The following is a 27,208-nucleotide window of genomic DNA, read 5'->3' on the forward strand; positions in this document are numbered from 1 at the left end:
GTTTGGTTACAAACGCGCAGGCAGCCATGTGACCCAGGAGACCGACAAGTGTGAGCCGAGGTCGTTGGGAAATTTTGTAGACCTCGGATGATTGTTGCCATCGCCTGAAACCGCGGCTCTCGGAGGCCCCTCGGATGAACCAATTGTCCAGATACGGAAAAACATGTATCCGACGCTGGCAGAGGTAGGCAGCGACTACAGCCATACACTTTGTCAATACCCTTGGGGCTGCAGAAAGGCCAAACGGCTGGACCGCAAACTGGAAGTACTGACGGTTGGCTACAAAGCATATATATAGCCTGTGCAGAGGAAACACGGCGATGTGAAAGAACGTGTCCTTCATATCGAGGACGGCATACCCGTCTCCTGGATCCAAGGATGTGATAATGGTCCCCAGGGATACCATGTGGAACTTCAACTTTATCATAAACTGGTTGAGCCCTAGCAGGTCTAGGATAGGGCTGAGGTCGCCCTTCGACTTGAGGATTAGTAAGTAACGGGAGTAAAACCCCTTGCCCCTTTCGTCCATCGGTACCTCCTCTATAGCTCCTACGGTGAGGAGCGCCTGCACCTCTTGTAAGAGAAATTGCTCATGAGTGGGGTCCCTGAAGAGGGACAGGGTTCGCTCTCGGTTGCACCTTCAAACTTCGTCTTTGGTCCCGGTGATGGTTTCGAGGGACCGTGACTTTGGCCCCCTTGGAGTCCTGACAGTCGTCTGCGACCACCTCGGCTGCACCACCTGCCAGAGTCCTGTCTTTGTCTAGACACAGAGTATGGGCGGTGAGGCTGGGGATGGAAAGGCCTGCGTTAGGTTACTGGCGTATTCATGCCAAGAGAGCGCATTATGACCTTGTTGTACTTAAGGCTTTGCAGCCTGGGGTCAGCCTTTTCCGCGAAGAGGCCTTTACCATCAAATGGTAAGTCCTGAATGGTATACTGCAGCTCCGGTGGGAGGCTTGAAACCTGAAGCCATGAGTTGCGCCTCATGGCAACACCCGAGGCCAGAGTCCTGGCTGCTGAGTCTGCTGCATCCAACATGGCCTGGAGGGAAGTTCTGGCCACCTTTTTCCCTTCCTCTAAGAAGGCAGCGAACTCTTGGCGGGACTCTTGAGGGAGAAGCTCCATAAACTTACCCACCTCTGCCCAGGTGTTATAATTATAGCAGCTAAGCAGGGCTTGTTGATTTGCCACCGGGAGCTGTAGGACCCCTGCCAAGTACACCTTGCGGCCGAGTAGGTCCATTCGCCTAGCCTCCTTCGAGTTTGGGGCTGGCGCCTGCTGGCCGTGGCATTCCCTCTCATTAACGGACTGGACGACTAATGAGCAGGGAGGAAGACAGACATACAGGTACTCGTACCCTTTAGAGGGCACCAAATATTTACACTCGACTCCCCTGGCGGCAGGAGGGATAGAGGCTGGGGGCTGCCATATAGTACCGGCATTCGCCTGGATGGTTCGAATGAATGGTAGGGCCACTCTAGTAGGGGCGTCCGCCAATAGAACGTCCACTACCGGGTCCTCTACCTCCGGGGACCTCCTCCACCGGGGGGCTCACCTTGAGTGCTACCCTCCTTCGGAGGTCCTGATGGGCTCTCAGGTCGATTGGAGGAGGGCCTGAAGAGGATGTTCGTGCCACCGTCTCATCTGGAGAAGCCGGTGGGTGAACTGGGGCTTCATCCGCATCAGTCGGAGGGGGATGGCTAACCGTCGTCTCCGGCACTCGGTGCTCTGATGAAACAGAGCAGGACGGAACTACTGGTATGCCTTGGGCCTGGTGGTACGCCCAGGGTGTCCATAAAGATCACTGACCGGGTCCGTGGGCCTGGGCCTGGGTCTCTAGGAAGACTCTGGTGGGCACATCAGAATCATGGTCCTGAGCCTAAGAGCCATCCGCGTGGGAAGACACTGATGCGTGTCTAGATGGCCATGGAGGCGCTGAAAAGCCCTTGGCAGAGTCTCTGTCTCCATCGGGCCTTGCCCTACTAGGCACCGGGGACCGGAAGGCATACCGGTACCGGGAACGAGGTCGGGACCAGCGACTGGAGCGGTGCCGGGAGGTTGACCGAGATCTCGAGGCTCGACGTCGGGAGTGGCTACAGGAGTCACTGTTCCTGGAGCAGTGTCGGGAGCTAGAGCAGTGCTGAGAGTAGCGGGCCGGCGAACGGGATACCAACTGGTGCCGCGAGTGCAACCGGTACCGAGGAGGAGAACAGTACGGGGACTGCGAGCGGCGTCAGGAGCGGGAGCGCCGACGGGACCTGGAGCATCTGTGGGACCGTGATTGTGAACGGTGCCACTCTGCTGTGCCGACAGAGGATAGTCTTATCAAGGCAGGCTTGCCGATAGACTGTATTGCCCGCACCGGCGGTGCCAGGGGTTGAGGCAGCATCGACTCTGTCATGGCAATCAGATCCCTCGCCATTGAAAATGTCTCCAGCGTGGAGGGAACAGTAAGATCAACCACGGCGTGTGCCGGGGAGCTGTCAGGCACCGGACTCCACGGCGCTCGTGGGACCGGAATCAATGGTGCCGATGTCATCAGTGCCTTGGCAGGTGTCGGTGCCGGGCGATCCAACTTAGATGAGCTCTCTGGCTGTGGTGCAGGTGGCACGGAAGCAGCATGAGTCAGTAAGCTCAACCACGGCGCGTGTCGGGGAGCTGTCAGGCACCGGACTCGACGGCCCTCGTGGGACCCGAATTGACGGTGCCGACATCGTTGGTGCCTCGGCAGGTGTCTGTGCCGGGCGATCCGACTTAGATGAGCTCTCTGGCTGTGGGGCAGGTGGCACAGAAGCAGCAGGAGTCTTAGGCTCTCTCGATCTCGGGGAGAGGGAACGGTGCCGAGTCGACTTCGGCGCCGGCTGGTGCCGAGAGGCCTTGGCAGTACCAGCGCGGTCCGGTGCCGAGGAGATGCTTCTGCCCGCCAATTGACCAGCGCTCGGAGCCGAAGGCAGAGGGATAAGAGCCGCCTCCATGAGGAGCTGCTTGAGCTTTTTCGATCTCGGCTTAAAAGCCTTGCAAATTTGACACTTATCAGTCCGGTGAGATTCCCCGAGGCACTTAAGGCAGGAGTCATGTGGATCTCCCATTGGCATCGGCTTATGACAGGCTGAGCATGGTCTGAAACCCGGTGAACCGGGCATGGGCCCCAGCACCGGGTGCGGGGAAGGGGCTAATCCCCAAACCCTCTTAACTATACACTAAGTATGAACAATAAAGATTAACTATAACTTTGAACTAAAGACACAATCAAATAACTAGAGAACTACGAGTAGCTACGGAAGTGGTGGTCAGTGAAACCGCACTCCACTGTTCCAACGACTGACATGGGCGGTAAGAAGCAACTGAGGGGCGGTTGGGTCGGCTGGGGTATATATCCGGCACCATAAGGGTGCCACTCCAGGGGGCGCCCAGCTGACCTACCGAGTGTTGCTAGGGTAAAAATCTTCCAATGAACGTGCACGCGGCACGCGCACACCTAACTGGAATGGATATGAGCAAGCACTTGAAGAAGAATTTCTGTTCCCCCAAAACCTTCCCTGGGGAACCCAGACCTAAACCCCTTGGTTAATTCCTCCTTGTTTTAAGATCCAAGGAGTTTGGATCGGTGTGAAACCTCTCAAGACAACCCAGGGAGGGGAAAGTCAGGGAGGGGAAAAGGAGGGGGATGGTTAATTTCTCCTTGTTTTAAGACCCATCCCCCTCCTTTTCCCCTCCCCGACTTTCCCCTCCCTGGGTTGTCTTGAGAGGCTTCACACCGATCCAAACTCCTTGGATCTTAAAACAAGGAGGAATTAACCATCCGCCCTCCTTTCCCCCCAACAATCCCTGGTGAGTTCAGACTCAATACCTTGGATTTTAAAACAAGGAAAAATCAATCAGGTTCTTAAAAAGAAAGCTTTTAATTAAAGAAAGAAAAAGTAAAAATTATCTCTGTAAAATCAGGATGGAAAATGCTTTACAGGGTACTCAGATTCATATATACTAGAGGGACACCCCCCTGCCTTAGCTTCAAAGTTACAGCAAACAGAGGTAAAAAATCCTTCCAGCAAAAAGACACATTTACATGTTGAGAAAACAAACATAAGACTAATCCGCCTTGCTTGGCTACTACTTACAATCTTGAAACATGAAAGACTGATTCAGAAAGATTTGGAGAACCTGGAATGATGTTCCGTCCCTCTCAGTCCCGAGAGCGAACAACAAACCAAACAAAAAGCACAAACAAAGACTTCCCTCCACCAAGATTTGAAAGTCTCTTGTCCCGCTATTGGTCCTCTGGTCAGGTGTCAGCCAGGTTTACTGAGCTTCTTAACCCTTTACAGGTAAAAGAGACATTAACCCTTAACCATCTGTTTATGACACAGGTGTTACGATTTCTCCATACGCACTGCAGTTTAAAAGCGCACACAAACACACCACTCCCTCCCCAAGACAAACAAGACTGCAGATCTCCATGAGTAGGCAGAATGTGCATATCACTTTTAACATGCTGCATCAGTTCCATCTCACAAAATAGTCAGTGCCTGCAAATGGGCACGTCCCTTAAAAATGTAAAAGTGCAGGACAGAGAAAATAATTTATAAATGTTATACGCCACACTAGACATTTTTACTGCACTCATCACCATGGGAATCGAGGATCTACATTATAGCAGGAAGATTTCTAGAGGCTGGAGCCCTCTCTAAAATGTACGCGCGGTCTCATTGCAAGGTTAGAAATGAAAGCGGATGGAGCACAGGGCTGGGGGCTAGGGCTTCTTGCATTCTCCATCCCAACTCTAGCAGCCCTGATCTGCTCCACAGGGTTTACTAGTTAATGTTGGAAAAAGCACTCTCAGTGTGTGTTACTATTATGTGCTCAGTGCTAAGTACCTAAGTCATCTGTGCTACTGGGTCAACAGGACATTCAAGTCTGCTGGATTGTTCTCTCATTACCTGCTGTATCACTGTGTCAGAAATGCAGGGAGGAACCTGTCTGGCTGGTTTCACAAAATAGTTCACTCAGCAAAGGAAAGAAGAGTTCAAGAATCATCCACTCCGAAGTCCCATCCTTCAGAGCTCAGTAAGAAATACAAGCAAGTATTGAACGGAGGGCAATTTTAAATGGGCATTGTCAGTGGCCTGAAATGAAATCTACCAGCTCCGTTTGGGTGTGCAGATGTGCATATAAGACATGTTCATTGCACCATCCATTCGGCCTGCTGGCTCTGTTCTTCTCAACTGGCAGGGTAACGAAACTTCAACCAACCCTGCACTTGAGCACTCACAAGTGTGAATGTGAGAGAGAGAATGAAGGGGAATGCCAGAATTTAAGGGATTCCTTCCTCCTAAGTTACTAGGCTTCAAATTGCTGTTTATCTGTTTTAATTAGGGAAATGCATGTAATCAGCAGCTGCTGGTAACAGGGACCATTCCAATTACTTTGTTGTCACTAAGATAGGCCAAACTCTCCTTTCAATTATGCTGGTTCAATGCATTAAAGTCCAAGGACCAAATTCAGCCCGAGTGTCAGTAGGTGCCACTCCAGTATAACAGATGGACCAAGGACTCTAACATTTTCTATCTCCCTGTGTTTTACTGGATCTTAGTGGGTCAAACTGAAGAGTGGATGCCTTGCATCACTCTTAGATTAAAGCACCATATGCCCAAATCAGCATACTTCCATTGCTGGTGCAAGTCAGTGTTGCTCCTTTGAAGCCAGTGGACCATATCCTCAACTGAGGTAAATCAGCATAGCATCCCTGAAGCTCTTTAGATCTCCTTTACAAAGATGTAGGTGATACCACCAAGGGCAGGGCACTGGAGAATCAGGCACAAAGGACACCAAGACCAAAAAAGACCAAAATACAGAGATTCCTCCATGATAAAAACTCAGCCAAACTTTCTAGATGAGAGAGTAGAAAGGAAAATACACACACACACACACACACACACACACACACACACACACACACACACACACACACACACAGAGTATCTCAGTGCCATGGTAAGAAGTAGAGCATCATAAACCTGAATGAGTTAAACTTCACAAAAAACCACACCTGTGACATTGCAGGAGGGGCAGTATTGTCTTCATTTTACAGATGAGGAAATCAAGGCACAAAGCTCTTGAGTCTGAAAACCACACTCCCAAAATCCTAACTGCAGTCTATGGGAGCTGCAGTTGCTCAACACCTCTGGAAAATCATGTCCTAACATGACATGCCCAACATCCCACAAAGTCAGTGAGAGAGCAGCAGGCTCTTTAAAGGCAAGGACCAGCTTCTGCCTTGTATGTGCATATAGTACCTAACATAGGGTTTTCAACCTGGGGGTCGGGAGGTTATTACATGGGGGGCACGAGCTGTCAGCCTCCACCCAAAACCCCACTTTGCCTCCAGCCTTTATGATGTTGTTAAATATATAAAAAAGTGTTTTTAATGTGTAAGGGGGAGTCGCACTCATAGCTATGTGAAAGGGGTCACCAGTACAGAAGTTGGAGAACCACTGACCTAACACAAAGGAGCCCTGGTCTTTGATTGAGGTCTCCAGACCCTACCGCAATAACCAATAATAAAGTGCTGGGAACAGAGCCTCCTTTCTCTGACACCTAGGCCTGTCTTCTCACACCAAGATCATTCCTCCTCTCTAATTGGGCCTGAAACGTGCCTTGTTATATAGGGAAGCCAGCACTGTAGACTCATTTATCAGTGCATCCCTTAGAAGTATTTTGGTCATCAATGTATTTTAATTTTAAAGGGGTTAGGCTTGCACAAGAGCGTGTCCTGAAAAGAAACCAATGAGAGATGGGACAAAAGAGAGACGATCCCAATGCGGTGCTCCAGTAGGAATTAATGTCAAAGGCGACACACTATTAACAACGAATAGTAAACTTCCGGGAGTAAAATGCTCACAGTAAAATAGTTAAGCCAAGGCAAATGTTTGTCATTCATTATCTGGAGCCAGTCTTGGATCTCTCAACAGTAGCCGCAAGCCAAAGAAGGCACGTTAATAATAATAATAATAATAATAATATGTACTTTGTAGAGAGCTTATGCCCTGTGTGTCCAGCTTGCCCTTGAAGGGAGAAGCTCCACCAGCAGGTACAACGTTTGCTTGCTTTTCTTTCATAACAGGTATTCGGTGAACTCTCTCTCACAGCATAAGTCGCTGGAGAATTTAGCTCCTCCCTCAGCTTGACATTGTGTAGCTCATGGTTAGGTGTGTGTCATACAGCCCCCTCTGCACCTGATCCATAGAGAATAAACCTACTTCAAGCTCCTATCTCTAGAGGCTCATATCCTGGGCTCTAGAAGCCTGAGGTTTAATATCCAGGGAGGACAAAGAGGAGAGTCATTATAACCCACTAGCATTCAGTGTTGGGGATATGGTAGGAAGTCTTTATTGCAGCACATGGGAAACTCTCCTGTTTTTTGTTCTGTTCTTGTACAGCACCTTGCACAACAGGGTTCTGCACCTTAACCAGGGTTTTTAGGCACCAGGGTAATAAAAATAAGTTATAGGAAGTATCTGAATAACTGAGGGCAAAAAGAGGAGAGAAAAACAAACAGGAAGAGGATGTCTACACAAAGGGAAGACAGCCAACCCTATGCAGGACTCCTTACAGAGGCAAATCAGCCACTGGACTAAATTCTGCTTCCAGGTCTTGTCCACCCTAGGGATTCATTCAAATTACAGCACCAGTGCACTCCCAGCACAGGCAGGCAAAGTCACTATTTCCACTGGAAGATATTCCCCTGGCCTGAAAACAGGGTAAGCTCCAATTGTGCAAACAAGCCCCTTTGCAGGTCTGCACTGGCGGCTGTATTTGGGTCAAATCCCCAAGGCAGAGGAGGCAAGTTCCACTGATATAACCTCAGTTGACTTCAGAGGGAGCTCTGCCCAAGTAACAGGACTTGAAGAGAAGAAAAGCCCACAAAAAAGGAAAAAGCCAGATTGAGAAGATAACAAAGGCAGAGAATGAAGTGGCTGCTATAAATAGAAGAGGAGGTTCTAGGAAAAGAGAAAGAACAATATCCAGCCCCGACAAGAGCCAGCAGGTCTGCACTCTGATTTGGTTTGGGAACTTTGTTTACCGAAACTCTATGGATACAGATTAACTTTCTGTACTTGATATCATGGATTCAGATTAATTCAAAATAATTAAAAAAAAAACCCACCAGTTTTCCTAGACTGTTGGTTATAGAGTTTCAGGAGGAAGAGGGGTATAGAAATGAAACCATCTTATACAATCTGTCTTGTGTTATGCAATTCAATTTGCTTGATTTGCTAAAGCAGTAAAACAAGACCATACATTTAATAGCCAAGCAAAGATGTGGAGCAAAACTGGGATTGATTTAGTCAATTACTCACGCAAGCTATTCCTATTTTGGAAGGACAGCTCCTAGTTTTCAGTCTACCCAGAAAGTCTCTCCTGTTTCCATGTCATCTATTCTGATGCAGAAATAAAAGACTCTGCCCCATTTTTCTCCTCTATATATAGCCACCTTTGTGGTGTTTACATAACTAGGTCTGTATGTTGGGCAAAACAAACCAGTAAAGCTACCTTTTGTTTGTTTATGGTAGGAAAGGTAATAAATAGAGCTGACTGGAAAGGGGAATGTCTGATATTTTAACATTTGTTTTCATTCCAGATCAGAGCACAAAAATAAGTCAAATACTGAAACTTTTTGTGAAATAAGAAGTTTGAAAAAATTTTCAGAAACAATTTAGATTTTTCCAATGGAAAATTCCATCAAAATCTTTTCCCCACAGAAAATTCTGACTTTTCACAAATCCCCATTTTCCAATGGGAAAAATGCTTAGTTTCATTCAACCAGCCTTAATAATAATAAATAACAACAATACTTTGCACTCCCTAAAGCACCTTTCATGCAAGGATTTCAAAGAGCATGATTTCTTACTAGAATTACAGGAGCCCCAGTGGCTCCAACCAAGATGAGGGTCTCACTCTATTAGGCGTTGTACATGTACAGAGCACAAGGCAATCCCTGCTCTGCACCCCTTACAATCTAGGCAAAGAATGGGAGAGAGGCAGTATTGTCATCGCCATTGTACAGATGGGAAAAGAGACGCAGAGTGACGACGGACTTGCCCAAAGCCATACTGGGAATCTGTGGCAGAGTTGGGAATTTAATCCTGGTGTTCTGAACCCCAGCCCAGTGCCTTAACAACAAGACCATCCCTCCTTCCTCCCTGTTCATTCAAACGTGACTTGACCATGCCTTAGAGTTCCCCACTACAGCACAAGTGTTGGGGGCAAATCCATACAACAGTGTCACCTCTGTTGCAGTTCTCCTGAAGGTGCAGAATCTGCATGGTGGGATCTTCAAGTGAGGATGGCAGGGGGAGAGTCGGGAGGAACCACAAAACACCTGTCCTCTCACAAAAGAGAATTCCCTATGGGATCGAACAGGCTGGCACTGGGACGTGGGCTAGGAGGTGAATCTGACCCAATATACCCAGTGAACCTATGGGTATGGAGCTCAGCAACTTACACAAAGGCTCCCATAACATCTGTTATGGAATGGGGGCTGTCCCAGAGCCCAGAAGTCCCGATTCACAGCCTCACCAGTGTGCCGCCTTACTCTTTATTTGTGCCACCACTACTCCAAAGGACACTAGTCGTGCTGCATCTCAGGTTGCAGAGGAAAAGCTGATTCCTTCAGGAAGCCACATCAGAACATTGCAGGGTGAGCAAAGCTGGCACATTTCACTTCACGTGAAACTACATGAAGGAAATGCCTTCTCACTCTATTTTCTCTTCAAGTGAACTGAAGGACATCTGCCTACTGCTTCCAAGAACTGGGAAACCTACACCCTTCCAGGCTAGAAGGGAATGGGGTCTGCTGGGCTCCTTCACAGGATCTAAGACTGTCCCGCCATTCAGGAACACTGCCTCTAAACAACCGAGTTACTGTGAAAAGACCTGCTAAATCCTAGTCTACTTTCAATCAACAGTTCTGAAAGGGATTCCCCAACCTTTGGGTTGAGAATCAGATAAAGGCGGGGGTGGGGCATGTTGCACACTGCATTATAATAAAGGTCACAGGGAATGATTAAAAATAATCTGTTTTAAGAACAGCGAGCTCTTCTGACTCAGGCGGTGTCCTCGGACTGAGTCATTGCCTGACTCCAGAAAGCACAGTCGTCACTGAGATACTTCTTTATGGTATGATCAGAACTGTTTCCTTAGTACCCGCTAACCTTGTCTGTTAAACACTGGGCGACAGAAGACAGTAATTACTGTATATGCCCCGAATTAGACTCGTTTCTCTTTTTCACTAGGATGCTGCTGCTGCTGCAGTTGTCCTTTCAGAGTTAGGATTGCTGCTGGGGAAGGGCAGAGCGGTACACACACACACAAAATCAGTGTCAAAGCAGCCTGTTATTTTTGTTTCCCACTCATCTTCTCCCCTCTCACCCTTGTCTTGCCTTTTATACAGTAAGCTCTTTGGGTCAGGGACTGTTATTTCCTCTGGGTTTGTACAGCACCTAGCACAATGGAGCTTTCACTTGGTTGAGACCTCTAGGGGTACATCCAGACTACCCGCCGAATCAGCGGGTAGCGATCAATCGGGGATCGATATATTGCGTCTCGTCTAGACGCAATATATCGATCCCCGAACGCGCTCCCGTCAACTCTGGAACTCCACCAGGGCGAGCGGCGGAAGCGGAGTCGACAGCGGAGCTGCAGCCATCCATCGTGCGCCGTGAAGACAGGAGGTAACTCAAAATAAGATATGTCAACTTCAGCTACGCTATTCCCGTAGCTGAAGTTGCGTATCTTAAATCGACACCCCCCCCCCCATCCCCAGTGTAGACCAGGCCTTCGTGCCACCACAGTACAAGAGTTAGAGGCCCAACAACACAGAGCTGTCATAGAGCAGCTTTCGTGGGCTACTCTGGTTTGCCCTCCTCCGGAAGGGACTGAGTGGGCACAGGCCCCCCATCACAATTCCCACAGACAGAACAATCCTTACTAGCATGGATTAGGGAGGCAGTGGAAGCGCCACTACTGTGGCATTTAAACCTAGATGCAGAAAACACCCTGCAGGAAATAATCAGCACTAGGAAGAGAATGGATTAGAGGACCTGACAGGTTGTTTTCACATCTCTATCTTGCATGAGCCTCCAACTAGATGCTCTAAATTCACGGGCTGTGTAATGCAGTCAATGAATTCTCCATTTTTACCAATAAAACATGAATGCACCGTGCTAATGTAAGTGACCCTTAAAAGAAAGGATCTATGGGAACTGAAATAGTACAAGAGGAGGCTATTGAAAAAAAACAACAAATATGATCCATTTCAACATGTTTTTCATAAGCAACTTAAAGAACCCAGCTTGACAATATAATCATTCAGCACAGATCACACAGTAAAGCTAGTACATTAAAAATACACATGGCATTAATCAGCTGCCCAGAAATACATGCCATCATTTCCATAAATAATACAGGATCAAAGCAATCTTAGCTGCATTATCAGTTAATATAGGCAGCCATTCAGTCAAAATACAGTGTAAAGCAGTTTGAAAACCAGTGCAATACAATTTGTAGGGAAAGGAATGCAGTAGATTCAGTTGAAAGCATGCTGCAAGCATGACCAGTTATGCAGGTAAAGCTTATATGCAGCCTACTGATTACACAGAGAAGATGCAGCATAAAGCAAGAAATAAGAGATTAACACAGATTTTTTATATATTATACACACACAAAAGTTTAAAGCTTGTGAAATGTCAAATTAGCCACATTTACAACTGATTTTGTAATAACTGCCATGAAGAGCTGGGAAGCCAGGTTGAGGTGGGAGGAATATACTCCCCCTCAAAGAACAAATATGCCTATGTGTTCATATTTCCTCTCATTTCAAAATGTGGCTACATCCCTGGTTGTGGCTTGAATAGCAGCAGCTGCAGGTCCAGAATGTGTCACCAGCTCTAGCTGAATCAATATGGACAAGTATGGGGGAAATCCAACCAACTTTCCAGATGCTCGCTAATTAATTAAGCCTGGCAACCCTGCTGGGAGGTAGACAAGTATAATACCCATTTTATGAACAACACTAATAAGGCATGGAGAGATTAAGAGCACAGGCTTGTTCCCATTACACTCAATAGCAAAACTCCCATGGACTTCAAATGTGTAGTGGCTGGCCCGAATTAACTTGTACAGGTGACAGGGCAAGAGAGCAGCTGCGATCCATCTGCACCCGCTAATGGCACATACATCCAACAGCCAGACATGGGAACTACACAGGGAGGGCTCTGAGCTTCTACAGCTAATTCTTTCCCAGGCGTCTGACTGGTGGGTCCTGCCCATATGTTCAGGGTCTAACTGATCACCATATTTGGGGTCGGGGAGGAATTTTTCCCAAGGTCAGATTGACCAAGACCATGGGAGTTTGTGGTTTGTTTTTAAACTTCCTCTGCATTGTGGGACAGGAGTCATTTGCTGGTTTGAACTAGAGTAAATGGTGGATTCTCTGTAACTTGAAGTCTTTACATGAAGATTTGAGGACTTCAGTGACTCAGCCAGAGATTAGGGATCTATTACAGGAGAGGATGGATGAAGTTCTGTGGCCTGAGATGTGCAGGAGGTCAGACTAGATGATCACAATGGCCCCATCTGGCCTTAATGTCTCTGAGCAGCAGAACTGAAAATATGACCCCCGCCTCCTGACTCCCAGTTTTTAGCCTGCTCTGTCCTAGACCCACATTCTCCCCTGTTCTTTTTATGGCCTTCAATTACTGCAACATGTATTCACCTTCACAACAGCACTAAGAAGTAGGGGAAGTGCTATTGTCCCCATTTCACAGATGAGGAACTGAGGCACGGAGTTCACACTCCAAGTTCACACAGGTCACCTGTGGTACAGCAAGGAACTCAACACAGGTCTCACCATTCCCAGATTACAGCCCTAACCACTGGGCCAGGCATCCTCCTTTTTATAGATAGGGAGGCATGGCACTGTTGTTCCCGTGGTAGAAAGCATGGCTGATGGAATGCTGGGTGACACACCCCAAAAGTAGCACTTGAGGGCATTCAGACATACCCTGAGAGGGTTCTCATTTAGTCAGCATGAAAGAGGGCTACAAACAGCTCAGGAACTCTGAAGAGACAAACACAATAGTTCAGTTTTTCACTGAAAGGCAACAGAACCATTCGCTGTCCACTTTTTAAAAGGCACGTATAGCAACGAGTACTAGCAAATACCCAAGACTGTCATGGCTGGCTGCTCTTCTGTGGGCTTATTTATATGGACAAGGGGTTAATGAATCCAAAATGCTAGCTGATCATCATGGCAAATCTTGTAGTGTAGACCTGAACCTTACAGGAAGGGGCAGTGTTTCAGAAGTTTTTCAGGAAAAAGCTCTAGTCTCTCATGCTTAAACTCTGAATTGGTTACATTTATGGGCAAATTTTACTTCAAATACTGGGCATGCAGCCTATGTCTACTCTGAGTAGCATGGGATCAAACTCAGACTTGGTGTAAGCCGATGCAGCTCCACTGAGGTCGCTGCCACTTACACCTGCTCTGAAATAGGACACATGCGTGCATGGAGCAGAGAGTACAAATTCTGGAGCCAGCCCTGCAGTCCTCAAGGAGAAGCAGCCTGTTGATCTCACTTGCTCTGCTCTTGTGTAGAAGGGCCATGGAAGTCATCCTCTACCCCTATTCTGCAATTCTACACGTGTTGCCAACTCTTAGTGGAATTAATAGAACAGCCTAAAGAGCATCAACCAGGAAAGGAATTCAGTCATTAAACAATGGGCTGGCTTTGTTAAGATCAAACATTCCTAAACAGATTAGTGCTATGTCATCATGTTTAGATGGTCTGGTTCTCTGCAGTCAGTGATGTACATTCCAGAAAAACCCCTCAACCAAGCATCACTCTTCTGTTCGATGAAAACAACTGCTGAGAGCCAGACTGTCACACACCTAATTCAACCTTACAAGGCCCCTACTATTCTCCCAGTGGGTCCTGCTCAAACCATGACACAGGCTGTGGGGAGGACAGGTGGGACTACTCTTCTGAACTCCTCGCTGTGAGGGGGAAGGAGCACTGGCCAGGAGCAGCGAGGGCTCGCATGCTGTTCCCAAAAAGGCAGTGAAGTAACTCACTTCTCCAGCGGGCAGGAGCAGGGGTGGACCTCAGGTTCTGAATCCTAATAGGTCATCTGGTCCATTCATGAGGTGGTGCAGCTACTCACCACTCGTGTAGGCAGAGTACATGGCAAGGTTCCAATCGAGCCTTTCGGTAGCAGATAGATAAATCTGTATCTTGGGGCCAGATTCTGTCCCCCTCCCATACATATTCATGCTGATCAATGCCTTATTATACAAGGAGCCCTGTCGATTTCAATGGCTGCTCAGCGTGACCTGAGGGGGCAGAATCTATGGGCAACCAGAGCTCTGAAGTTAATCAGAGCCTTTGCAGGAACCTCATTTGTAACAGCTAAACAAAGTCTCTGCTGCAATCTAATTTATGTAAGGCAATTCAGTCCCTGTAAGCTGTTTTTTAAAATACGTTTTTAATGGAGGAAAGCAGAAACAACAATCCCTTCCCCCAGCCACACATTCCCAAGAGAAACCTCAAGTCCTCGCAGCCAGCATGGAAATGAGTTTATTTCTATTGATAAAAGACATATCTTCAAAATAGCAACATTCCGCTCCCTCTTGAGAGCTTGGCCAATCAGAACAGATCTGTGAAAGCATTTCCTGTCTGCCAAATGGCATGAAGATTTCAATTTTATAAGCAGCAGAATGAATTACCTGTGTGTTTAGAGTCCAGGGGCCTAACTCAAACCCCACTAAAATCTTTCCATTAACTTCAATGGGCTTTGGATCAGGCCCTTGGGTGCAGCGCTGCAACTTGCTTCATACGACAAAGAGGGGAAGGAGGAGGTGGATGGGAAGTGGTACTGGAATAATGCAGTCTTTGGCCTATCCCACAGGACAGTAGGCACTGCCAGGTTGGTGCAGGGCAGGGGAAGTGTAACCTGCTACTATAATTAGCAACAGCGGATTACTTACTTTCCCTCAAGAGCAAGGAAGGGTGGAAGCAGAGACAGTACTCTGCCTTTCAGAGTCATGACCCTTTCCTCGGTCTGCCACGGCTACGTTCCACCCCTTAGTCACATTTCCGGGGTAAGTCAGTCTCACCTTTGAGGAACTGACCTCTGTGGCTGCTCTTTCCTTACAGGGAAGAGAAAAGAGGTTGGTGGCAGTTTTAAGGGAGACTGAGCTCTCTTTCCAGCTAAGGTATTTCAGTTCCAACTGTACCGAGATTCAGATTTCAAATGCCAAAATAGCAAAGGCCTGACCCTGTCCCTCTTACATCTCTGAAACTCCCATTTGGATCTTTGAGTGTGCTGTAGACCACCATCCTCAAGCATGCCCCCTTGTGGCACACCGTGGCTTTGGAGGCCAGCTGCCCTCCCTCCCTCCTCATGGTCTTTCAATGATTTACTCAGACCTAGGAACTGAGAACAAGATGCCTCCTTTGCAGGGTCTGATTTATTTGCTCTTTTTCCAGCGGACAAAGAAACCCCCTCAGCCTCTCAGATCCAACCCTTAAGCCAGGAGTCCCCTAGTTCTCCTCCCAGACGCCAGCTCTAGGCCCTATTAGCTTTTCCCCACCTACCCCTCTTTTATTCACACCTGTCACCTGTCCAGCTTGAAAAGTTCACAGTCCTTCTCCTGCCAAGAGCTCAATGAACTCCTCTCTCTAGAAGCATCTCCCTACAACTGACCCCGATGGTCTTTTATGGTGATAGTTATTCAATTAACTGCCTGGATGGGCTTCTTCACAGAGCTGTTGTAGCCAAGTTGCTCCCAGACAAGGTGGGTGAGGGATGTCTAAGTAAACCCTAGTCTGAGTACACAGCAAACATCTTTATTGGGGACCCCACTGCCAAGTAATAGAGAAGTTGGAGAGATTGCCAAGAATAAAGGGCCAGCCCAGAGGTACAGGGACTCCATGTGAATGGCTCTAGCCTGCTGTGAACCACAAGGATCCATGCAGAACCAGGACTTAGGGGGTTTATGTAAGATGAGAGAAAATCCTACCTCCTATTACAGAACAATTTGGGAGAAAACTCTGCTGTGATTTTCCACTGCTGTAGACTCTGTTGCAACTGGGGAGTGATCAAGAACTAAGGTTTTAGTTATCAGAAAGGACAGACAAGCTAGGCCCTAACCCCTGGCCTGAAACCTGGGTTCAATTCCCTGTACCACCACAGCCTTCCTGTGTGACCTGGAGCAAGTCACTTCATCTCTCCGTGCCTCATTTCCCCATCTGCTCAATGAGAATAACAACACTGCCATTCCTCATAAGTGAGTCGTGTGGATATATACATTCAAAGATTCTGAGGTGCTCACACACTGCAATGATGGAGCCAGATAAGTACCTTAAGTAGACAGATCAGGATGTTCTCTAATTCAGCATTGCTAACTCTTGCGATTTGATACTGAGCATTGTTTGGGGTTTTACTTCCAGTCCCAGCTTCTGGAGTCATGTGATTATGTGAGACTCAGTTTTCATTAAAAAAAATACAAATTTCTAACCCTCTTCATTGCTGAGAAAGTTTGAAAATGTGATCCCTAAAGGCTCAAGAACAAGCAAGCAAGTAAAAAGACCCACAATTTATTGTTTTAAAATCTCATATTTTTCTGTCCTCATTCATGATTTTTTTTTAAGCTTGTGGTTGGCACTGCTGGTAGTTTGATGCATATGTGAGTTTGACATGGCTCTGAGACCACAGCACACCCTCTCCATGGAAGCAACGATGAGTACAGGGTTGTTCTGTTTCCTGCTGAAGGCAGCAGGATTTTATTTATTTATTCATTCAAACTCACAATAGGAAGGTCATGATTTATAACAAACACCCTCACTCCTCTGGCCCCTCCTAGGATGGTTTTTACGTAGCACGATCATTCCTTATATCCCAGCCTTCACAGCTGTAATTCAATTCCCGTTTCTTTAAAAAACAAATAAATCCTGGTGATGTCTCCTTGAAACCCTGACATCTTGGCAGCCACATTGAACTTCAAATCCCGAGCTTACAAATGATACCAAGCGTAAGCTGCATTTCCAGGTGCACAGCAAGAGGACAGGCCTGTGCCGGCTTGCAGCAGCTTCCCATAGGTCGTTCTATACATATGTCTAAGATAAGGCAGGCAGCATCAGGCTCCTCCTGGATTGCTTTCAGCTGAGTTGTCTCCCAGCACCAGAAAGATCCAAATATCCATGGATTGGGAGCCTTTCCTGCTTGGATAGTCATACATTTTAAGGCCAGAAGGGGCCACAATGATCATAAAGTCCAGTGGTCTTCAACCTTTTTCGTCCAGCGCCACCAAGGATGGTGGCTGACGGACGAGCATTCGCCGAAATGCCGTCGAGAAGCGGCAACATCAATAGGCGTCGCCACCAAAATGCCAAGAAGCAGCATCATCCAGAGGTGTTGCCGCCGAAATGCTGCTGATTTTCGACGGCATGTTGGCGGAGATGCCTCTGGATGACACTGCTTGTTGGCAACATTTCAAAGGATGCTTGTCCACCAGACAGTACGCGGGCGCACATAGATGCCATGGCACCCACGGGCACCATGTTGGGGACCACTGCTCGTGTGATCTCCTGCATGACACAGGTCACAGAACCTCACCCAGTAATTCCTGCATTATGTCTTCTAATGCACCCAAAAGGGACCACTGTGAAGCCCTACCGAACTGCCATGCCATACTGAGATACACCAACCCTCAGCAGCAGTGGCAAGAGGAAGATCATGGCACTCATCCGATGGTGAAAATCCAGAGAAGAGAGCAGCAACTATGTGAGCAGCCAAGAGAAAGAGCAGCCTCAGTCAGATGGAGGAAGAAAGGAAAGCAAAGAGTGTTGGGAAATATGTTGTCCAGGTCTCAAGTTTCCATGCTAGCCTGCATTTGAATAAAAAGACCTCAGAATTGTCTCTCTTTCCCCATAAAAAGCAGCCAACAGCTGCCTGCTTTTCAGGTACTTGGAAAGCAACTGATCCTCAGTCCTTTATTAAAGATAGGCCCAAATCCAAATGTCACGCGAGAACCTCACAAACAGCCCTCAGTATTATTTCCTTAAGGTAACACCTGCTATGCATTCAGCGCTTCCTATGTGCTCAAGAGAAGCTAAGGAAAGACAAACAGACAGAGCACAGAGGAAAGGACATTGTAACAACAGGCAAATGACATGCAAGTCGGCTCAATTCACTGTAGGCACTGCAGCAGAAGTGGGTCTTTAAGAGGGATTTAAATGTGGGTAGGGAGACATGGATCAGCTGGGAGGGGGGCACACAGTGTCAAGGAGAGGGGTCTGTGGAAAAAGGAACAGAAGGGATTGTGTGAGAAGCTGATAAATACATAGGCAAAGGCAGCGGAGAGGTTGTGGAGCCCAAACGAAGCTTGACAAAGGAAGATGAATAAGTAGGGGCAAAGGAGTTATGTAGCGCTTTGGTGACAAGGGGTAAAATTTTCTAAATGTAGCTAAGTGCCTTAGCAGGATACATCCCAGTGGCATTAAGGAGCTTTGAAAATTTGATGCAAGAAGCTTAAGTCTGATGCAATAGTAGGTGGGATTCTATAAAATGCTGGGACTGTTCAGCTGGATGCAATCTCTTTCCTTACAATGCTGCTTTTTGTGTTAGCCCAGATTTATAAAGTGCTGTGCATGTTAAAATATTACATTGTACCACCCCCCTGTGAGGTGGGCAAGTATTATTATCCCTCATCTACCGATGGGGAAACGAGGACACAGGTTCATGTAACTTGTCTGAGGTCACAAAGGGAGCCTATGGCTGAGTTGGGGATTTAGACCTGAGCTGTTCCTGGTTCCCAGCCCCATACGTATCCCACCCTATCTTCCCCTTTATATACTGTACACTGCACATCTCCCCGCAGCACAAATCTCAAGGACACAGCCAATGGCAAACTACAGGCAGGGACCCAATCGGGGACATGAGGTGTCTGGATGAGTAAGGAAACAGTGCTGCAAATGCCCTCAATGGCCCCACTCCCAAAACATCTCTTGTTTACAAGTCAGCTGATTGGAAGTACTGTACTCCTTCCAGGATTTTATATCCCTCCATGGGATTTGTCTTAGTCTCTTGTTTGTGAGCAAAGTCTATTAGCTAATCTTTCTTTCTCACACAGACACAATCAATCTGGCTGCTTTCAGCTGCACCTTTTCAGTGTGGATAGACTATTCCTAGTAACAAAGCAGCAGATACAGCAGTACTCTAAATGTGGTTACACAGGTCACTTACTGTCCGTGTATCTTGCTTTGCCTGATACCCCACATTTCAATATACCAAGATCTGCTTTGTTTATGCAAATAATGCTGCGTATCCACAACCACTTCAGGTACCTTTCACAATCAATGCTCAGAACAAGGATTTTTTTTTTCCGCACACCCAAAATGTACATGTTGCAAAATTCAGATCTGGAACCAGATTCTGAACACCCAAAATTTTGGTGGTACTGAGCTAGAGATCTGGTTCGAACCATTGCAAAAGCGAAGGTAGTTTCTGAAATCTGGATCTTGGTTCAGATTTCAAATAACCTCAAAATTCCAGAGATGTCTGGATTCAGGGTTTTGGACTGAGGTGTAGGTAGCAATGCATCTATTTTCTGTGTAGCAAACCATTTTGCATTTAATAGGTCTATCTGCCTGTCCATCTTCTGGGGTTGGGCCAGAGGCTCTGGAAAGGAATCAGGATGGAGGGATTTATTCTAATGCCCATTGATTTGAATGGTAGTCGTGTGGTTAAAACCACACATGACTGAAAATGAATCTCTGTCCCTACAGGAGTCCCAGTGACACTTCACAGACTGGAACGGGATTAAAAATATATGGATTAACTAGGGTGCACACTGATATCAGGCTGTGCCTATCACGTATATCAACTTTGCAAGTCGAACAGGCTTTTCTATATGAAATCATGTATATGCCTCTGATTAAAATGAACTATACTGGCGCACAGAAAAAAAAGACGTTTTATATTGCTGCTCTCCTGGTTCATGTATTCCGGACTCGGTGGCCTAAACCCATTACATCTGTTACTGTACAGTAAACCCTCCACGAATCAAACTCAACTGCCTTTACTAACAAACAACATGCAAGAGTGTCCTGTCCACAGAGGTGTTTCTAGGGTGCCCATCATTGCGGTATAAAGGCACCAAAGATGAATAACGTAGAGATCAACTGGCTGTAGGCATTAATAATAATTAGCATTTACCAACATCTAAGAGCTTCACAAGCATTATTAACAAATTGTCTTTCCATCCCTGAGGTAGGTAGGGGAAGTATTGCTGTTCCCATTTTATAGATGAGGAAATTAAAGCACAGAGAGGAACTTGCCCCAGGGCGGGGAGGGGAGGTCAGAGGCAGCACTGGGATTAGACTCAAGAATCCCTGACTCCCAGTCCTCAACTGAAACAACCCATCCCAGCAAACATGCAAGAATCACACATGGAACATGGAAGAATCATGCACAGAACATGGAAGAGTGAGGATCCTCATTAAATTTTGAGCTTTCCTTCATGTCTTGCATCACTTATGCACGATACTTGTACTTTTGCCTATATGGAAACTAGATAGGGCTGCTCACTGTCTCAATAAAGCATAAAATCAAGAGGCCTTGGTTCTCTTGGCCTTAAAGTGAGGTTTTTGGACATCTTTCCAAGATACTGCTGCTAGCAGTAGTCCTTTTGGAGGCTGTGTAATAGAGGAGCAGTACTTTCTGATGCTGCATTACCTGTTTTGGAGGTGATACACGACAGTTCTTCTAGGCATGACCATAAACATTTTTGGGTGGTGGCTATAGTGGCTGCTCCTAATATAAGTCATCTTCTCTCCTAACAGATTTCAATCAGTTAGCAGAGAAACACTACGCATAAAACCAGTTGGAGATTATTTACTTTACATGACTCAGCAACCTGTCTATTCACTCTCGATACTTCAGGCCCTCACGTTCAACCTACACATTCTGGAAACTGCAACTCACTCAATTAGTTTGTTGACAGAGCAGGTGAAGTTTAATCATTGTACAACTGAGACGGTGCTTTTGCTCTGAGAAAATACAACCCTCTCCTAGTGTTATCTATCATTTCCAACCTTAAACCAACCTGTATCTTTCACAAGGAAAGAAAGACACAAACCCCAACAGAAACAAAAGGGAAGTGGCAGTGTGAAAGGGGAAGAATCCAAGTTTCCCACAAACTGCATTTCTAGCCATGAAAGAAAAGTTGACTAAAATCATCTGCTCAGAATACTGACTGCTGAAGTGGTAAGAAACAGCAGCAAAATACCACCCTGTTTCAGACCATTGTCTGGAATTTGACATAGTTTCTTCAAAAAATCTTCAATGCTGAGGGTATTTATGTGTCTGTCTGTCTAAATAGTCTTATTTCTAAAATTATAGGGACAAATTCTCTGCTGGAGTAAATGGGAACAGCTGTATTGACTTCAATGGAGTTTTGTCTACTTTCATTATAAGAAAGCTGAGTTTCCAACACAGGTGGATGAGAACATGAAAGCTCTGGAGAGGAGTGTATGGTCCACCTTGCTAATTCTCCATATCATTTCAAATCTGAGCTGAAAACAGCTTTTCTCCCTGGCCTCTGCTGCTTCGTATCTCACACTATCCCATAATGGCTCTCTAAGGCATTTGGGGGATATGGATGTATGGAAGAGCCAAGACAAAAATAAGGGTCAGATATTCAACTGGTATAACTGGGTACAGCTCCACTGAATTCAATGGAAGCAGAATCAGCCCTAGAGCTGATTATGACTATGTTGTGATACTTCCCAGAACGGAAAAAAGCTGAAGGCCTTTTTTACTCACATGAAAATTAGGCATTCCATTTGCCCAGGCTCCCTCACAAAGTCTCAGCAAATACTCACCATCCTTTTCCCTCCTCCCCAACATACAGAATTTAGACAGCATCCACATAAACACAAGTACCACAAATTCCAGTCTACATGAATTTCCTGTCACTGGCATGTGGACATGGGCATAGAATCTCTTACTCTTAGGACTCAATTTGCCTTTTAGGTGCTGGCCAGGGAGCACAATGCCTTACAGTGGGCACACACTGGTTACTACATCTCTAAAGGTGTAGTGTGGTCTCCCCTTGAATCTTCCCAGTTCTGCTGGTTGGGTGGAAGGAGGATCATGCCCTCCTCCACACTTCTCCATGACCCTTTAAGGGTGCTGCTGCTCTAGCCAGGAGCTATTCTTGCACCCAGCATCTTTTCCTGGGCGCCTGCACAATTAACTCAAGATGGAGGGGAAGGTGTCTTGTGCCCTCCCCATCCCTTGCACACTCAAGGATCCATCATCATCTTCTGTGCTTGTGATTATACCAAAGACACTTCTTCCATATATTCTCCTACATGCAGCCCAGGTTGCCCTCCCCCCTATATAGATAGATAGATATACAGGTGTGTCATGGGTGTTGTACAGATTTCACCCCTATCTCCCATTATGGCTGACATGCTCCCTTTATCAACACAGTATAAATCCAACCCTGCTCCCTTTGAAGCCAATGGGAGTTTTGTCTTCAAGTTCAAAGGGAGCAGAATTGGAGCCCAGTGCATCTTTGTTTGCACGATTTGTTCTGGAAACCACTGCTTGAAGGCACCACAAACAATTATCCCCTTCCTCTCCATGTACAAGTTAGAATACAAAAGGCTCTAAAAATAAGTTTCTTTTAAATGAAACTCCTCCTTGTGGCTCCCTGGCCAATAGAAAAATCTAATCTTTGCTTGTACAAGCATTACTTAATATAGGGGCATGGAACCTGCTTCTATTTAATCCAATTTCTAAATTCCCATTGACTTCAATGAGAGCAGGATCAACCCCATAGTAAGGGCTGGTATGTGTACATAACAAAATTCCACATTTATTTTCTCAGCCTCACATCCATTTATAAAAACCAGCAGTGAAATACTGGGTATATTCCAGCTCAATTAAACTCCATTTTTTGTATTTGCATGAGCAGTGTTGCCAAAGTGTAACAAAAAGGTAAAAACAGCAACTGTCTGTTAAGATAGATACCAGACATCAGGCATCTGCCTGGAATAAGGCTTCACACTCCTGTCTAGGGTTTTATCCTGTGTCCATTTGTGGTTACTGTCCATATGTCATCAACACAGACATGCAGGAGAAATAGCAGTGACTGAAAAGCAAAAAGCCTCCACCCTCTGTTAATGAGCTACTGATCAGGTTTACACCTGCCCCTTATTTTTAAACAAAACTTTATTTGCTCTGATCCTGAAAATCCCACTGCAAGGTCTTCTATTTTAAATGCCATAAATGACCCAAATATACCACCAGAAGAGAAAAGCACAGAGGTGAGAAAACCAGAGGAATTAAAAAAGAAAATGACCCTTTGCTGATCACTGACCATTGGACTGTTGCCAACTATTTCTTGGTGGGGTAAGTGGGGAGAGGAAAGTGGAAGCACATTTTTCTCATGGCTTGTCTATATCTGCCACCATAAGCAGAAATTGCCATCGTCGCCAGCAGCTGGGGAGAGGGAGGGAGAAGGGCTGTTTCCCTTTGGTGCTGCTGGAGCCTCGGGCATCACTGCGCACCTTGAGCATCTTCCTCATCGCCCCTTTCCCGTTTAAACCTGCGGGTCCCTTGACTGTCACCCGGCAGGGAGAGAGGCAGGGCGGGGAGGGGACTCACCTTTGCTGCTGCTGCCGCCGGCGGCCGCGGCCACGTCCTCCTCCTCCCCGGCAGGTGGGGAAGGGACTGCAGCGGGGAGGCCGGTGCTGGTGCCGCCGGGGCGCGGGGCCCATTGGCTGGGCAGGGGAGACCCCGCCGCGGCTGGGGAGGCTGCGGTACCGGGGCTGGGCTCAGCTCCCGGCGGCGCTGGGCTCGCCCCGTCCGGCTCCCCCGCGGCGGCGCTGGGCTGGGGGCTCCCGGGGCGCGGCAGCGCGGGGGCGAAGGTGGGCTGGGGAGCGGTGACCTCGGGGCTGAGCTCGTTCCCCTCCGCCGCGCCGGGGGCCGGGCGAGTGGCCGGCAGCGCCGCTCCGGGCTCCCCGCCGGGGGCCGGGCTGGATCCCCGCTCGGGCTCCCGCGGCAGCGAGCCGGCGGCCAGCGCGGCCACCAGCCAGAGCAGGGCGAGCCGCGCCGGGCTCCGCGGGACCCTCATGGCGCCGCGCAGCGCTCCCCCATCCGCTCCGCCGCGCCGCCGCCGCCCCCGTGCGATGCGCGCTGCCCGGCCGCCGGCCGCCGCACCATCCCTCAGCCGCTCGCACTGACAGCCGGCCGCGAGCCCTTCCTGCCCCCGCCCCTCGAGCCTCGCGCCGGCCGGGCCGCCGCCGCCAATCGCGAGCCAGCGCCGGACACGTGACGGCGGGCGGGGCGCCACTTCGGGCGCCGCCCAGCCAATAGCCGGCGAGCGGGTGGGCGGGGCCGTTCTGCATTGTGTGTTACCGGAGTGTCGCGGGCTGCTGCTAACAAAGGAGCCGCCTCCGCGCCCGCGTACCCCGGGGGGCACGGGCCGGGGCCAGGGCCGTGACACTGCAGCAGGGTTTCCCCCTTCGTGCTTTTTCTGGGGTTTTTAAATATTTTTTCCGCCGGTATTTTAGCAAAGCCGGGGGGCAGGTGCCTGGCTTGCGCGGAGAGACGACAAGCCCTTGCGGCGTGTCATCGGCCAAGCACTTGTCTGTGCTTTCGAAACGGGCTCCCGTATGTTTTCCTAGCCTCCTGCAGCCAAACGCCTCTCGCGGCCCGCTGAAATGCAGCCACCTCTGGGGTGGAGCGTGTCAATGTTCCGCTCCAGCGGCGAGGTTACACAACAGGCTCTGACATAGTGAAGAAGGACAGTTCATGAGCGTAAGAAGGGGCTTGTGGTTACAGCCGTCGATTGCTCTTCGGGGGATTGGGGGGCAGTTCTTGGCTCTGACACAGTTGCTGGCACGCACAAATCTCTTACTCTTTGTGGCTCAGTTCTCCCCCTGTGAAATGCCCCCTTTCTCCAGCCCTTTCTTTGTGCTGCTTATTAAAACTCCAACTTGAAATGAGCATCAGGGTTGACAAAACACTGGCCACAGATTGTGATTCAGGGTATTGGAAAGAGATACTCGGAAGTGATCTTGGTCAGACTGCACTGTCATGGAGAGCTATTGACACCACCGTGGGCAAAAAACTAAACAAACACTGACACGGCTATTAATTATTTATTGAGCACCCAGAGTGAGGTCACTGCTTTGCAAACATAAAAGAGAGTCCAGGCCTTGCTCCTAAGTGCTACTGGCAGCCTTGTTCTGTTTTGTCACTAATGAAGAAAAACATCACTATGATAAACACAAAGGCACGTGTGCCCAAAATGACTGTGCGCTGCTGTGTGTCTACATGCCAGACACCTGCTGACTACAGTGGGAGAGGTATGCCCATAAATACTGCAGGTGTAAACTTTAAGGGGGAATGCAGGAGCAACCCACCCTTCCTGCAGCCTACCAGGAAAAAGCTCTGTCCTACCAGGTAGAACAGAACATCATCTACCACTGGGGACCCTCCAGGGCTAGAAGCAATGCAGATGTTTGCAATGTGTTTACTAGATATTGTTTTATAAGCACTAATAATTCAGGCTGCATTCAAAAAAGAAATGTGCAGTGCTGGAAAATGCATCCTTGTCACCCTTTCCTATTGATGATCCTGTCCTGTGTCCTCATGATTATTTACATAGCACCAAGGTGCACTAGGCACTTTACAAATAAGTAAGGAGACAACAACATCCCCACCCTGAGGATCTTAAAGAGACAACAGATAGAAAAGAGAGACTGGGGAACTGGATGTGAAAAAAATGACAGGGTGGGTAGGGATGTTAGACATATATGCTGTGGTTCCACATTTGGTTGTCTCTGCTTTCTCTCTAGCAGGAAAGCATTGTAAGGGATGCAGGGCAAGCAGTGACACAGCAGCCTCTCATCCGTCTGGATTTGAACCCTCCTAACGTGCCATAGGGATGTTAGGCATATATCCTATGGTTTCACATTTTGTGGGATTAATAGGATGCCTGGACAAAATGAGTTTTGAGTAAGGATTTGAGGGCCTGATCCAAAGCCCACTGAAGTTAATAACACTCCTGGTATTGACTCCAATCGGGTTTGGATCAGGCAATGAAAGAGGAGAGGAGTGGATGGGGAGATTGGGAGGGAGTTACAGGCATACAGGACTGCATGGAAGAAAGTGCAGAGACCAGAGCAAGAGGAGGCAATGAAAGTGGCTGTTAGCTGTGTATCCCCATCAAAAACAACTACCAATCTGAAAGGAAATGTGTATTGTGCTGTTAGTTTTATTGAAGGCAGCAGATTTCGACAGGTGCCTCTGCAGCATTAGACATTCCTTCCCCTCCCTTACTCAGACCAAAGCCTAGATAATAACTCCCTTTCTAACTCAACACTTGTCTACACAAGGAGGAAATTGACTGGCATAGCTATTCCAGAATCTCATCGTCATCATCATCAAAGCAAATGCCAAAGGGACGGAGCTTCCCTGCAGATCAAGTACCATATGGATTGATCTCTAGGTATTATGTAATAGCTATTCTGGAATAGCTCTCTGTGTGGACACTCACAAAGCAGAGTAATTATTCCAGAATAAAATCACTTTTATTCTGGAACAGAGTGTCTACATGGGAGATATTCCAGAATAACTAAATGATATCAGACTAGCGATTCCAGAATAGTTATTCCAGAATGCTTATGCTGGCCAATTGCCTCCAGGTAAACAAGCTGGTCTTCACTGCAAGTTTTAGCATGTTCCCACAGAATGTTTGGAATCCATCAAATCAGCACTTTCCGATGGAAAACCATTCCATTGGAAAAATTTCTATCAGCTTTAGCTAACCCATTCCCAAGCCCCAAACCACCCAAGCTCACCTCTCACACTTCGGTGACAAGTACACAAGTTCATTTTGATACCCAACAAAATACATGATGCAAAAACATTTTTTTTAAATCAATGTTAATTGCAAAGCAAGAAAAATGAATCCTCTCTGCGGAGTCAGTTTTCAAAGCACCAAGCAGCATTTTGCAGCACAACTCTCATTCAGTCTGTGAGTATTAAGCGGTGTTTGACATTACAGCGCCCCCTTCGGTAGACAGATCCCAGAAAGGACTGTAACGCAGACATCTACCAATGTGACTACAGA

At 47.6% G+C, this 27,208-nt stretch overlaps 1 protein-coding gene across 1 annotated transcript in view; it reads right to left on the minus strand.

Moving 5' to 3' along the window:
- MEGF9 (multiple EGF like domains 9) overlaps positions 1-24,202 on the minus strand; it is an 89,525-nt gene extending 65,323 nt beyond the window's left edge. The window contains exon 1 of the mRNA XM_030536009.1: positions 23,734-24,202. Coding sequence (XP_030391869.1) covers positions 23,734-24,202 — 469 coding nt within the window. The remainder of the gene's footprint in view (positions 1-23,733) is intronic.
- Positions 24,203-27,208: the final 3,006 nt, after the last annotated feature.

This window comes from Gopherus evgoodei, chromosome 16 (assembly GCF_007399415.2).
Source record: "Gopherus evgoodei ecotype Sinaloan lineage chromosome 16, rGopEvg1_v1.p, whole genome shotgun sequence".
Classification (NCBI taxonomy): Eukaryota; Metazoa; Chordata; order Testudines; family Testudinidae; genus Gopherus; species Gopherus evgoodei.